The sequence below is a fragment of the Oryctolagus cuniculus genome, chromosome 3 (genome assembly GCF_964237555.1).
Source record: "Oryctolagus cuniculus chromosome 3, mOryCun1.1, whole genome shotgun sequence".
Classification (NCBI taxonomy): Eukaryota; Metazoa; Chordata; class Mammalia; order Lagomorpha; family Leporidae; genus Oryctolagus; species Oryctolagus cuniculus.
In genome coordinates, this window is record NC_091434.1 from 31,868,995 (window position 1) to 31,883,330 (window position 14,336).

At 45.3% G+C, this 14,336-nt stretch overlaps 1 protein-coding gene across 7 annotated transcripts in view; it reads left to right on the forward strand.

Annotated features, from left to right (window-relative positions):
* Window positions 1–14,336, forward strand: part of PLEKHM3 (pleckstrin homology domain containing M3) — a 227,145-nt gene that overhangs the window by 114,291 nt on the left and 98,518 nt on the right. For all 7 annotated transcript variants that reach the window (XM_070070294.1, XM_070070295.1, XM_070070290.1 and 4 more), the window contains one exon: window positions 11,596–11,659. In XM_070070294.1, the coding sequence (XP_069926395.1) occupies window positions 11,596–11,659 (64 nt within the window). The remainder of the gene's footprint in view (window positions 1–11,595; window positions 11,660–14,336) is intronic.

Sequence of the window (14,336 nt, forward strand, 5' to 3'; positions counted from 1 at the left end):
TTTCTTTTCATTTTTTAAAAGAATATTTTTCTATTTATTTATTTGAAAGGCAGTGTGACAGAGAGAAGAGATTTTCCATCTGCTGGTTCACTCCCCAGATGGCCACAAAAGCCAGGTCTGAGCCAGGCTGAAGTCATGAGCCAGAGACTCTATCTGTATCTCCCATGTGAGTGGCAGCGACCCAAGTATTTGGGCCATTTTCTGTTGTTTCCCCAGGTGCATTAGCAGGAAGCTGGATTGGAAGCAGTGTACTAGACTCAAAGCAGTGTTTTGATATGGGATGCCATTGTCACAAATGGTGGCTTAACCCACTGTAGCACAACACTGGCCCCCTGTGACTAGTTTTCTAGTCAGTTAATTCAAAATATCGTTAGGGGCAGGCATCTGACTCAGTGGTTGAACCTCTGCTGGGGTTGCTCTTGCTCGCATCCTGTATTGGAGTGCCTTGTTCAACTCCTGATCCGCTGCTTCTAACCCAGCTTCCTGCTGATGTACAGATGATGGCTCAGGCACTTGGGTTCCTGCCACCCTCGTGGGAGGCTCAGATTGCATTCCCTGCTCCTGGCTTGAGCCTGGCCCAGCCCTGGCTGTTGCAGGCATTTGGTGAATGAATCAGCAGATGGAAGATCTTGTTCTGTCCTCCTCACCGCAGATCTGCCTTTCAAATAACAAGGAAAATTAAGTAAATAAAAATTTTAGAAATACTGATCATTAGCTGAAGTTGGTGCTGTAGCCCAACAGAGTAACTGAATGAATCTGTTAGGGCTCAGAAAACTTTTTTTAAAATTTTATTAATATAAAGAAAACAGATGTCTTTTTTTTTTAAGATTTATTTATTTATTTGAAAGTCAGAGTTACACAGAGAGAGGGGAGAGGCAGAGAGAGAGAGAGAGAGAGAGAGAAAGAGATCTTCCATTTGATGGTTCACTCCCCAGTTGGCTGCAATGACCGGAGAACTGTGCCAATCCAAAGCCAGGAGCCAGGAGCTTCTTTCTGATCTCCCACGTGGGAGATCTTCTACTGCTTTCCCAGGCCATAGCAGAGAGCTGGATTGGAAGTGGAGCAGCCAGGTCTCGAACCGGCGCCCATATGAGATGCTGGTGCTTCAGGCCAGGGCATTAACCCGCTGCGCCACAGTGCCAGCCCCAAGAGAACAGATTTTATAGGGCTCAGAAGCTATTAAAAGAAAGGATGTCATTTTGCTAGTTTTTGAAAGCAACTGTTGTTCTCATTCTATTTCAAGAATTTTTTTCCCCTTGGATGGCTTCTCAAGTTATCTGTCTTCCTGTTCTCGTAATAGCTCCTCCCCCTTCCTACGTTTTCTCTAGTGATCTCATTCAGCAAATGTCGCTCCCCCTCTTCATGGAGGAACGACACAGGACCCTGCGCTGTTCTTTCGTCTGCTCGGCCCTCCCCGGGTTTGCTGCTGGTTCTTCCCGGGTTGGCTACTATCCCTTCCACCTCCGTGGAAGGGCAGTTCCCCCTGGCCACATTCCCCACTTCCGCAGGGGAGCGGCACACCGCCGGCCGGCTCTTCTCGGGGGCTGCACAGGTGTTCCTTTAGATGTTCCCCATAGATGTTCCTCGTGCATGCCGTCTCTCTCCTCCTTTATAGTCCTCCTCCGCCAATCCCAACTCGGCTGCCCACACGCCGAGTACGCTGCTCTCCAATCAGGAGCAAGTCCTACAGTTAATTGGTTGAACTGGAGGCAGCTGTGCGGAAGCTGTTTACTTCTCTCCCAGCGCCATATTGTGGGAGAGCAGATGCATAGAATAAGTCTTAATTCCAGTAACTTAGTCTAGTCCGAGCTGCTCCCCACAGAGGAGAGCAGATGCATAGAATAAGTCTTAATTCCAGTAACTTAGTCTAGTCCGAGCTGCTCCCCACAGATCCCCCTTTCTTTTTATTTTTTTGGCGTTGATACGCGCCTGTCTTCGGTGTCCCGCAGCACACACTCTGCTCTACTTGCTAGAGTTGCCACAGGCTCTTACAAGTCCTATCCATCAGGCAAACCGAATCCGGGTCCTCTCTTCGCCATGTTGTGAGGAGGTTTTTAGGCGCTGATGCGTGCCTGTGTTCGGTGCCCTGCAGCGCATGCTTTGCTCTGCCTGCAGGGGCTTACAAGCTCTATCAGGCAAACCGAATCCAAGCCTTCTCAGCGCCATATTGTGGGGAGGCTTATTGGTGTTGATTCGTGCCTATCTTCGGTGACCTGCAGCTCATACTCTGGTCGAGCTGCCTGTCGGTGCTTACCGCCCTAATCAGGCAGACCGAATCCAAGCCTCCTAATTGTATTGTGGGGAAGCCTTACTGATGTTAATTCGTGCCTGTCTTCGGTGACCTGCGGCGCATAAGCTGCTAGCCGCCGCAGGTGCTCATCGCCTCACTTAATTGGGCAGACCGAATCCAAGCTTTCTCACTGCCATGATGAGGGGAGGCCTTTCTATTTCTCTATTTCTCTATCTCCGGGCATTCCTATTTCTCCCATTTTACTTCTATCTTCCAGCATTCCTATTTCTCTTTTACTTCTAAACTTCTGTTTCTCTTATCCCTGCGGCTTTCCGGCGGCGCTCGCCCCGAGGCTGCTTCTCGGCACCTCGCCCCGCGGCAGCTTCACGGCTCTGCGCGGCTTCCCGGCGCCTCGCCCCGCCGGCGCCCGCCCCGCGGCGGCTTCACGGCTCTGCGCGGCTTCCCGGCGCCTCGCCCCGCCGGCGCCCGCCCCGCGGCGGCTTCACGGCTCTGCGCGGCTTCCCGGCGCCTCGCCCCGCCGGCGGGTTCCCGGCTCTGCGCGCACGCTCCGCGGTCTCCACGCACTTCGCGCCCGCACCACGGCCTTGCGCCAGCCTCGCGTTTCCTATCTGTTCACGCCCCGTGCTCTCTCTGCACGTGGCGGCTTCCGCGAATGTTTCCGCCACTACCGGCATTCAGTCCAAGTTCCCCGGACTAACCTGGCGAATCCTGGCGGCCCACGTCTCTGCCTCTGGTTCCAGATCTTCGCCTCTTGCTCCCCGGGGTGACTTGAAGAATTCCAAGATGGCTTGGCCTGCACTCGCGGCTTCATCCTCCCTAACATTTTTCTCTACCCGGTATGTTTCCTTAAGTTTTCTTCCAACAATATTCCTCTCATTTCTCCTGGCCTCTCCCCACAGTCCGTATCCAAATCTAAGTTTCTTATAGGTTTCACTTTCACTTTCAACCTGCAGTCCGTATCTGAGTCTAAGTTTCTTCTTGCTTTCACTTTAAATCCTAACTTCTTTCCCACAGTCCGTATCCGAGTCCAAGCCTCCTCCAGGTTTCACTTTCGCTTTCAATCTCCTAGCTTCCCCGCCATAGTCCGCATTCGAGTCTGTGAAAGCTTTCACTTTCGCTTTCAAATCCTAACTTCTTTCCCACAGTCCATATCCAAGTCTATGCCTAGGCTTTCAATAGCTTCTTCCGGCACCTTTCTCGTCCGGCTTTCCCCTAGGCTCTTCGCTAGTCTCTCTCTCCGGTAATTTTCCACTTCTTCCCGTTTCTTCCCTCCTAGGTTTCCTATCCGTCCTAGGTTTCCTATCCGTCCTAGGTTTCCTATCCGAGTCACGGCACCATTATGTCGCTCCCCCTCTTCGTGGAGGAACGACACTAAGCCCTGCCTAGGCTTCATATCCGAGTCACGGCACCATTATGTCGCTCCCCCTCTTCGTGGAGGAGCAACACAGGACCCTGCGCTGTTCTTTCGTCTGCTCGGCCCTCCCCGGGTTTGCTGCTGGTTCTTCCCGGGTTGGCTACTATCCCTTCCACCTCCGTGGAAGGGCAGTTCCCCCTGGCCACATTCCCCACTTCCGCAGGGGAGCGGCACACCGCCGGCCGGCTCTTCTCGGGGGCTGCACAGGTGTTCCTTTAGATGTTCCCCATAGATGTTCCTCGTGCATGCCGTCTCTCTCCTCCTTTATAGTCCTCCTCCGCCAATCCCAACTCGGCTGCCCACACGCCGAGTACGCTGCTCTCCAATCAGGAGCAAGTCCTACAGTTAATTGGTTGAACTGGAGGCAGCTGTGCGGAAGCTGTTTACTTCTCTCCCAGCGCCATATTGTGGGAGAGCAGATGCATAGAATAAGTCTTAATTCCAGTAACTTAGTCTAGTCCGAGCTGCTCCCCACAGAGGAGAGCAGATGCATAGAATAAGTCTTAATTCCAGTAACTTAGTCTAGTCCGAGCTGCTCCCCACAAGCAAATTATACACACACACGCATGCACACACACACAGCACTCTGAAAGGGAGCTACAGACGTCTGCAAAAGATAGTGTCATTCAAAACTATACGGACTTAAAAGCTTTGAAAAAGGAATTCTGGAAAATTATGTGTTAATTTCACTAAACTATACAGATACATAGCTCTTTACTGAGAAATCCTTCAAAAAGTTATAAAAGTTATATTTTATTTTGAGATTAAATTTTCTAAAATAATTTTCTAAGAACCAACAAAAAATGAAACTCATTGTAGGAAAAGTTTTATCTTCTTGAAACTCTTAAAAAATACATTATGAATTTGAACTAGGACATGTGATAGCTGTGATATAATGTTTCATTTTTATAATCAGGCCCCAGAATAATCACAACCAAGATTACTGCCCACATATTTCTACTCTGGGCTTTAGATTGTTGCTAAGAAAACTTAAGCAAAATTTCTGAATGAGCAGGTGAGAGACCCCTATTTCCTATATCTATCTGCCAAGGTATAATATCTGATGCAATCTTGCCACTTTCCCAGCCAATGAGATTAGCAAAATGAGGTATCTGGAGATATGATTGAAGCTTGTTTCTTCCGCATGGGTTGCTATAGAAAGATCTGCCTTTGATTTAAAATTGTTTTTCCATTAGCTTGGAAGATGGCTGGATGTGTGAGTCCCGTACACATCCAGCCTAATGTAACTGTTTCAGGAAGAGTTTGTAGCCCATATCAAGAACACCAAATTGCATCTCCCTGGGTTGCTTCATAGTGCTTTTTGCCGATTTCAACCTGGGTGCATGTGCCCTCCAAAGAAAGACACTGTGGCTCTCTCAACTCAGTACAGATGACCTACCCTGGAACATATCTTCTTGGAAAACACAGGAATACTATGTGAATAAACAGTTTTCCTTTTAGAAGCATTCCTGATGCCCCACTCTGTGTATTCTTTTGTATACTTATCATTAGAATCAGATTCTGGAGGTTTGCTTTTGGTGTTGTGTTATCATTTTGATTTTGTGTATGATGTGGGTCTTTAAAATGTGTCTAAAGAGAAATATTTCCAGTGCAGATTTTTTTTTCCCATTTTAAGCTCTGGATTTTTTAAGTGTCATTTATGCATGTGTAAGAACTGAGTTTGAGGGAAATAGTGATACATGATGTTAAATCTATCAGAAGCCTGCAGAGGGTCTGCCTCCTTTAGAGCCTAACCCAGTGCCTTTTCTCATGAGCACCACAGCTTGCTGGAGCTGAGTTGAAGTCCTCAAAAATTAGTCAAGTTAGATGAGTTTTGATTTATTTGACTTAATGTCATGGAACAAAATGGAATGAGGACCCCCTACCTTTTTTGTTAAGACTACTACCTTTCATTTTACAGGCAATTATGCCCCAAGTGCCAGCTGCATAGTATAGGGCTCTGAATTATATATGACCTTTTTCCTTTTAATTTTCATCTTTCTTCACCTTTCTCATTAGAGCAATCTATAAATGAAGCCTGTTACCTTTCCAGTGTCAGGCAATTGTAAAGATGATAAAATAGAAAACGCTGGCCCTGGAAACCGAGCTAGTGGATTTTCATGGTCCTTTAACAGGTTTCTTCAGTGTTCTGTGGTACCAGGGAACTCCGTAGTGCTACCTGCCAGTGGTGTGGTTTCCTTTGCTGGACGAGTGAAGTATGGAGTTGATTCTCCTTATCTCTTTTGTCCTTTGGCTTTAGTGTCAGGGCCGACCAGATGAACTTGCGTGGTGATGAGAAGAGCGGTGCATGTGGTTGGCCTGCTGAAGCCGCACTGCCAGACCTGGTGATTAATAGGACTGCAGTGCAGCAAGGTCACCTAATGCACAGAAAGCCCTAAACAGAACAGCAACCTCAGAAAACAAAAGGCAGTACTCTCCTGCGGCAGGAATCCTGTTTACCCAAGGACTGCTAAGTCAGATAACCTTCTGTTTATTTGTAGCTGTGGGGTCCTGTTGTACTGAAGTTTGGGGATACAGTGGAGAAATTCATAAGTACCTTTTATATACCATTTTAGTAAAAACTTGAAGTATTTCAGTGAAGAAAATACTGTGTGTGTGAGAGTGTGCGTGCACGTGCATGTGCAAACTTGTGTATTTGAAAGCACTTCCAGCTGGGTCCGTATCCTGTTTCCTGTAGGCTTTTCCAGAGGCAGGCTCCGTTAATTATTCCTAGTTCTTCAACTTCTGCTTCTGTCCTGACTTCTTCATTTTAGCACATAAATATGCCCAGGTCTCCCATCTTTTCTTAAAAAAATAAAAAAATCCTTTCTTAATCCTACCTCCTTCTTTAGCTGTGGCCCAGTTTCCCTCCTTCCCTGTAAAGTTAACTTGTTAGAAGAGGAGGCTGCAGTCACTCCTCTGCAGCCTGGCTTCCCTCCTCCTCCCCTGAATCCGAGCTATCTGAGGTCACTGAGGAATTCCTGTTTTCCAAATCCAGCAGGCACTTTCCCGGCCTCATGAGTGTCTTCCTCGTGTTACTTGACCTTTCCACTGCCTTCTTCTTTCTTGAAAGTCTCCTTCCTTGGTCCCCTGATGCTGGCTCCTCTGTTTTTCTCTTCTTCTCACACTGCTCCTTCCTAGTCGTCCCCTTCATTTACTCCTTATAGTACTGTTTCCCCAAGACCCAGTCTTTTCTCATTTCCCAGTGCATGTTGTCCTGGGCTCACTCTTATTCTCATGCCGTCACCTGAAACCTAGAGGCTGGCGCCACACATTGCCCACATGGACTTGCAGGCGGCTCCACTAGGGCGTTTTGTGGACAGCGCCGAGTTCCCCCCTGAAATTATTCCCCCTGTAAGTCTTTCTATGTAAATTGCCTTCTGTTCTCAGTGATCTTTGAAAGGCACAAAGCTACCCCTGTCATTCTGCTTGAGGACTTCTGTGGCATCCCATCTCCTTTGGGGTAGGCTCTTAGCAAGCCATTCAAATCGCCTTGTGTTCGGCTGCAATTCAGCTTTCTATAGCCCATACCCTGTAGCTTCTGCTCCCAAACGTGTGTGCACATTCAGCTCTTTACCCCAGGCAGCTAGTTCCCTAGCACCATCATACCCAGCGCAGCCTCTGGGCTCTCACCCATGCTGCTCCCTCTCCCAGGAATACCCATCTTGCTTCTGTTTCCCATTGACTCCAGTTTGTCAGCTTTCTGAGGCCTTTCCTGACCCTGTGTCCTACTGGCTCCTCTCACCCACACATACATCTATATTAAAAAATGGTGTCTTTTCCAGATCACCAGGGCCCAGCTCAGTGTCTGACACATATTATGTATTCAGCATCTACTTACTGCAATTAAATGTGTGCTGCTTTGGGGTTCTGAACCACAGAGGCAAGTCACACAGATCAGAAGGCTGGCCTGGCGTTATTTGCTTTAAATTCACAGGACATATGGAGACACCAGTGTTTTCTGAAGAAAAAGAAAAAAGTACAAACAATCATCCTTTCTTTGTTGGATACCTTAATAGTAAAATTCTTTATTGAGCACATTAATAGTAAAATTAATGCTGACATGACTCTCTTAAGGGAACACCAGACATGAACAGCTGCCATTTGGAGCCCTGTCTTCCCTGGTCCTGAGCAGGTCTTGGGCCACCAGCTTGTCTGTAACCCCTTCTGAGTATTTGGAGTTTAAGAACAGCTGGCCCCTGGGAATCCTTGCTTATTCTATCCATTTCCTAAAGGGCTCTTGATTGATGGGCCAATTTGTAGAACCTAAACCACATCAGGGAAAAGCCCTTGGTGTCACCCAGATTGGCAGCTATGATGGCCCCACACTTTGCTGAGCTTAGCGTTTATGTCCATAATTTATCCTGCGCTTACCCTGTGGTTGGTCTGCCTGCAGAAGATATTCAGAGAATGTCTTGAATGTCAGCCTGCTTCAAGGAAAGAGGAGCAAGCTCAGTGAGCTGTAACTTATCTCTTTCCGCCTTCCAAACCCTCACCTCTTGTCAGCAAAAGGAGCTGCAGAAAATCCCTGTCTAATCTTATTTATGTTAGAAAGTGTCCTCATATGTGGCGTGTGTGTAGTGCAGCAGTTAAGTCACCACTTGGGATGACCACATCCCATATTTGCCTGGTTCAGGTCCCAGCTACTCCACTTCCAATCCAGCTTCCTGCTAATGCACACTTTGGGAAGCATCACTTGATGGTTCAAGTGCTTAGTCGCTGCAACCCATTTAGGGTATTCAGATTGAGTTCTAGCACCCGGCTTCGGCCTGGCCCAGCCCTGGCAGTCGCAAGCAATGGGGGAGAGAATTAGCAGATGGAAGATCTCTCTGTGTATGTCTCTCTTTCTCTCTCTGCGTGTGTATGTCTCTTTGCCTTTCAAAGTAATTAATTAATTAAAATTAAAGTATGCATTTTCATACTTACCAGTCTTCCCTCTCAGGAAGTTGATTCTCACATTTGACTGTAGTATTTCCATTATCTGACTTACAAGTCAGATACCCCAAAGGAGATGGGATGCCACAGAAGGCCTCAAGCAGAAGAATGACAGGGGTAGCTTTGTGCCTTTCAAAGATCACTGAGAACAGAAGGCAACATACATAGAAAGACTTACAGGGGGAATAATTTTAGGGGGGAACTCGGTGCTGTCCACAAAACGCCCTAGTGGAGCCGCCTGCAAGTCCATGAGGGCAATGTGTGGCCCCACTAAATTGGCCACCACTAAATCTCCTGGTCACAATGAGCTCAGATCCTTTATGTTTTCTGCATGTATTATACTTTTTAGTTCTTTATGTCTGTTATAACTGACCTCATGTAAATTATAGCATTAGATACTAATGAGTGATAGAGGGAGATGGTAGACAAAGTGCTCCTAGAAAGGCTTAGAGACTCTTCTAAAGGGTGAGAGAAAATAAATGCATGAAACATTTGTACACATAGAAACATGATACAAAAACATAGCCAACTGGGGCTGGTGCTGTGGCTTAGCAAGTAAAGCTGCCACCTACAGTGTGGCATCACATGTGGATGCTGGTTTGAGTCCCGGCTGCTCCACTTTCAGTACAGCTCCCAGCTAATGTACCTGGGAAAACAGTGGAAGATGGCTTAAGTTCTTGGACCCCTGTACCCACATGGGAGCATCACAGCTTGCTCCAAGCTCCTGGCTTCAGATCGGCCCATCTGTAGCTGTTGTAGCCATTTGGGGAGTGAACCAATATTTGGAAGACCTCTGTGTTTCTCTGCCTCTGCCTCTGTAACTCTGCCTTTCAAATAAATAAATAAAATATTTAAAAAAGAAAACAGCCAACTTAATCTGTACAAACTAATCGGACTTGCCCCAAATGGTGGAGTTAGAATCATGCCAGGGGATCCCAATACAATCCCATCAAGGTTGCCTGTACCAATGCCATCTCACTAATCCAAGTGATCAATTTCAGTTCACATTTGATCACACTGATAGGTCTAAGAGTCAAAGGGATCACACAAATAAGACTAGTGTCTGCTAATACTAGTTGATAGAATCAAAAAGGGAGAGAACGATCCATCATGGGAAGCGGGATACACAGTAGAATCATAGAATGGCAGATGTCCTAAATAGCACTCTGGCCTCAGAATCAGCCCTTAAGGCATTCGGATATGGCTAAAGAATCCATGAGAGTATTTTAGGCATGGAAAGCCAAGACACCCTGGGGAAAAAAAAAAAGAAGAAGACCTAAATGAAAGATCTCTGTGAGTGAGATCCCAGTGGAAAGAACGGGGCCATCAAAGAAGGAGGTACCTTTCTCTGAAGGGAGGAGAGAACTTCTACTTTGACTATGACCCTGTCAGAATAAGATCGAAGTCGGCGAACTCAAAAGGCTTCCATAGCCTTGGCAACTCATGACTAGAGCCTAGGGAGATTACTGATGCCATAAACAAGAGTGTCAAATTGTTGTCAACAACAGGAGTCACTGTGTACTTACTTCTCATGTGGGATCTGTCCTTACTGTGTTGTCCAATGTGAAGTAATGCTATAACTAGTACTGAAACAGTATTTTACACTTTGTGTTTTTGTGTGGGTGCAAACTGATGAAATCTTTACTTAATATATACTAAATTGATCTTCTGTATATAAAGATAATTGAAAATGAATCTTGATGTGAATGGAATGGGAGAGGGAGCGGGAGATAGGAGGGGTGTGAGTGGGAGGGAATTTATGGGGAGGGGGGAAGCCATTGTAATCCATTAACTGTACTTTGAAAATTTATATTTACTAAATAAAAAATTAAAAAAAAAAAAACAAATTAATGTTGAAGGAATACTAGAGATGATTGTGCCCAAAACTGTTTAGTTATTGTGAAAGGAATAATGAACTGGGTTTAGAACCAGAAGGACCCAGCTTAGTAAGGAGAAGCTGGAAATCCTCTTTGTTGTTCATCAGTTGGGTTCATTGAAGTATCCATCTCTGATACTTGGCTCAATGCTTGGCTTACTTGAGGTACTCAAGTAAGTGTTTTGTGACTGGATTACTGACTGGCTTACCATGCTGTAGGATGAATATGCCCGTATGATTTGGTTTGTAAATTTGTAAATAAATTCTTATATCCTGTTTACTACCTTCCACACCAGAGGGCATTTCTTGAGAGAAGCTAATCCCGCATGGAAGAATTGAGCGCTTTTCCTATACCCTGTCAGCTATCTTGGGAGTGTGCTCTGCTGCCTGCCGTACTCGCATCCCTGAACCATTAGAGTTGAAGGAAGCCCAGCCCAGGAACTGTACTCTGTTGTCTGGAATAGAATGCCCTTGTCACCCAGTTGGGCTGTTCTCATTCCTGTGAGTGAAGTCAGTAGAATTCTTCTGTGCCTTTTTCTAGGAGAGCTCCAGACTAGAACATGCCTGCCTCAGTCTCCCATGGGATAAGGACTTTTTCTAATCAATTCAAAGCTCTTTTTTTTTAATGATTTATTTATTGATTTGAAGGGCAGAGTTACAGAGAGAGAGAAGAAGAAACAGAGAGAGAAAAAGAGAGATCTTCCATCCACTGTTTCACTCCCCCAAATGGCTACAACAGCCAGGACTGGGCCAGGCCTTCTTCCAGGTCTCCCACATGGTTGCAGGCGCCCAGCTGCTTGGGCTATCTTGTACTGCTTTCCCAGGTGCATTAGCAGGGAGCTGGGTTAGAAGTGGAGCAACTGGGACTCAAACCCGCACCCATATGGGATGCTGCTATTGCAGGTGGTGGCTTAATCCACTGTGCCACAACACAGCCCTCAAGGGTCAACCTTTTACTTCCATTATGGCATCTGTGTTTCTCATAAGGCTCGGGGAGAGGAATGTAGAGAAAGAGGAGAAGACAGAGAAATGAAATTCTTGAGTGAGACTTTGCAACACGGGGAAAGTGTATTTTGTGGCAGCACCCGAGTTCACTTATGTTTCTTCCCTTGTTTTCAGGATTTTCCCCAGGGAATACCTCCTTCAGCAGATCCACCTGTACTCCCTTGCAGACCTGCAGCAGGTAAGTGATTAGAGGGGCCGTATCATATTTGTTTTCTCCCTGGGGAAGTCTCTGTGTTGACTATGGTCTTGGCAGTGGTTCCGCCATCATGGCAGTAGTTTTCATCACAAGGCTTGGTACTCAATTAATTTCTGTTCAGAATAGGAAAACAACTCAGTATAAAAAGATATTATAGAACAATAACAAATGCTGGCAAGAATGTAGAGAAACTGGAGCTCTTACACATTGCTGGTGGGAATGTGAAGTGGCTCAGCCACTTTGGAAAACAGTTTGGCAGTCCTTCAGAAAGTTCAACACGGACTTAACACATGACCCAGCAATTCCACTCCCAGGTTATTACCCAAGAGAATAGAAAGCATATGTCCACATAAAAACTTGTGTGCAGATGTTTGGAACGGCATTATTCATGATAGAAAAGACATGGAAACAACCCAAATGTTCATCAGCTGATGAGTGGATGAACAAAATGTTGTATGTCTGTACAATAGAACATGACTCGGCCATAAAAAGGAGTGAAATACTGATACATGCTGCAACATGGATGAAACTTGAAAACAGCCTGCTAAGTGATAGGCGCAAAACAGAAAGAGTACATATTATAGAATTTGATTTACGTGAAATGTCCAGAGTAGCCAAAGCCATAGTGACAGGAAAGTGTTAGTGATGGGGAAGGCCTGGGGATGGCTGGGAAATGAGCAACTGCTAATGGATACAAGGTTTCTTTGGGGACGACACAAGTGTTCTGTAATTAAATAGTGGTCATAGTTGCACAGCCTTGTGAATGGACAAAAAAATCACAGGATTGCTTACTTTAAAATACCAAATTTTATGATATATGAATTTTATCTCAATAAAAAATTATATGAAGAAAAAGACATAAAAGGCAATTAATATATTATGCCCTTTGATTTGTGCTCAAGCTACAGCTGAATGACTTTTAAAGTTTAATAAAACATAACAGAGCATATAAGAGTCAAAATCATCTTTTTATCCTTTTATTAGTACATGGGCTTTTAATGATTGACCAGGGTAGCAGCCAGGAAGAAACTGAAGCTTTGTGTGTTCAGCTCTAAGTTCTAAATATGGTAAGCTTTGGTTAATCATTTAAATCAACAACTCACTCCCTAAGAAGCTGTTAACCACTAAATGAAAATGTTACTTTCCTTTCTATATGTGTATTGATTCTTTCAAGAGTCAATTAAACAAAAGTAATTGTGACAACAACCGCTGTGATTCTGTCCTTTTGTTGTTGTTTTTCCCTCTGGAAAGGTCCACTTTAAATCTAGCTTCTTAGCCTTCAGTCATTTTTTTCAGACATTAAATTACTTTTCAAGATTTTTTCATATGTGTCCCTCCCTTTTTCTTTAATTTAAAAACTTAAGGCTTTTGTACTCTTTGTCCATCTGGAGGAGAAAAGTTATTTTAAATGGTAGAAATACTTTTAGAGCGTTTGGTTGGAGAGGGTCTAGAGAAGACTTGGGATTTTAATTTCCACCTGGGTGTCAAGTTTAAACCTATTTGTACATGTTGGACCCCCAGCTGCCCTTTGCTGCGTGGTGAGGCAGCAGTGATCTGCGGCGGCAGAGACAGGGATATATTTTTAATTACAGTCATCGTCAAGGAGAAGAACCAGTTAAAACACTCGTTAGATGTGAGTCTGTTTTCTAATAGTCTCTGATCAGCACACCTGAGGACCTAGATACCACCACTTGAGAAGTATGCTCCAAGGCACCCAGCATTCTTGTCAGGTGTCTGAAATAGAATGGGTGGGCTCCACAGTGAGCAATCTTTGAAGAAGCCTTTGGAGTTTTTGATATTAGAGGAAGAGAAAGAATCAGAGTAACTCAGTATTCATTTTAGGGTGTCAAAGTAGTATATACATTTGGCATAATAAAGCCTGCTTCTTAAAGCTTCCCTATATCCTGCTGTCTTTTCTTCCCCTTTTGCTTTTTTCACCCTTGTAATAATCAAACCATACATGCCAAGCAGCTTACTTAAATCAGCGGCTGTGCTGCTCTTGGTGGGCCAGACCATTAGCCCCTGGAGCCCCATAAGCAGCTTAATCAGTTTTCAGGCTGGGCAGTAAAGTGATAGAGGCAATCAGCAGCTTATCAAACTCCCCGTGGGCGGGGCAGCTGGAGCTCAATGCATCCATTTACTTAGCAGCTCAGACTAACCTGGTTCTTTGTGCCTGGCTTTAAGAGCCTCAAACTTATCATATTTAGAGGAAGTTTAATTCAATTACTTATTCTGCCTGAGGTGGGTGAAATTGGATTTAGCTTTTGATCTGTCTGCATCTTGGCTATCAGCACTGAAGGGCCCCATCTTCTTTTGGTTTCTGAGTAAATAAAAGCATATTTTCTAGATCTGCACTGTTCTTGCAAATATGTAAGGCAAGGGACGAATGGAGAAAGGAAAAAAAATGCTATTGCTTTGTGAAAGAGCATGGTGGTGGCAGGAGACCTTCCGCAGCTGACCCAACCACCAACCCTATGTTGTCCTGCGACATTTTGCCCTCTCCTTTTCTGCTTCACTTTGGGTTTCATGTCAGCTTCAGGAGTCTTAGAGTAAGTTATTTACCCCTGTTTGATTCCCTCCTTAATCCCACAGTGTTCTATAAAAATTGACCCTTCGGGGTCTGTGCTGTAGCGTAGCAGATTAAGCTTCCACCTATAGC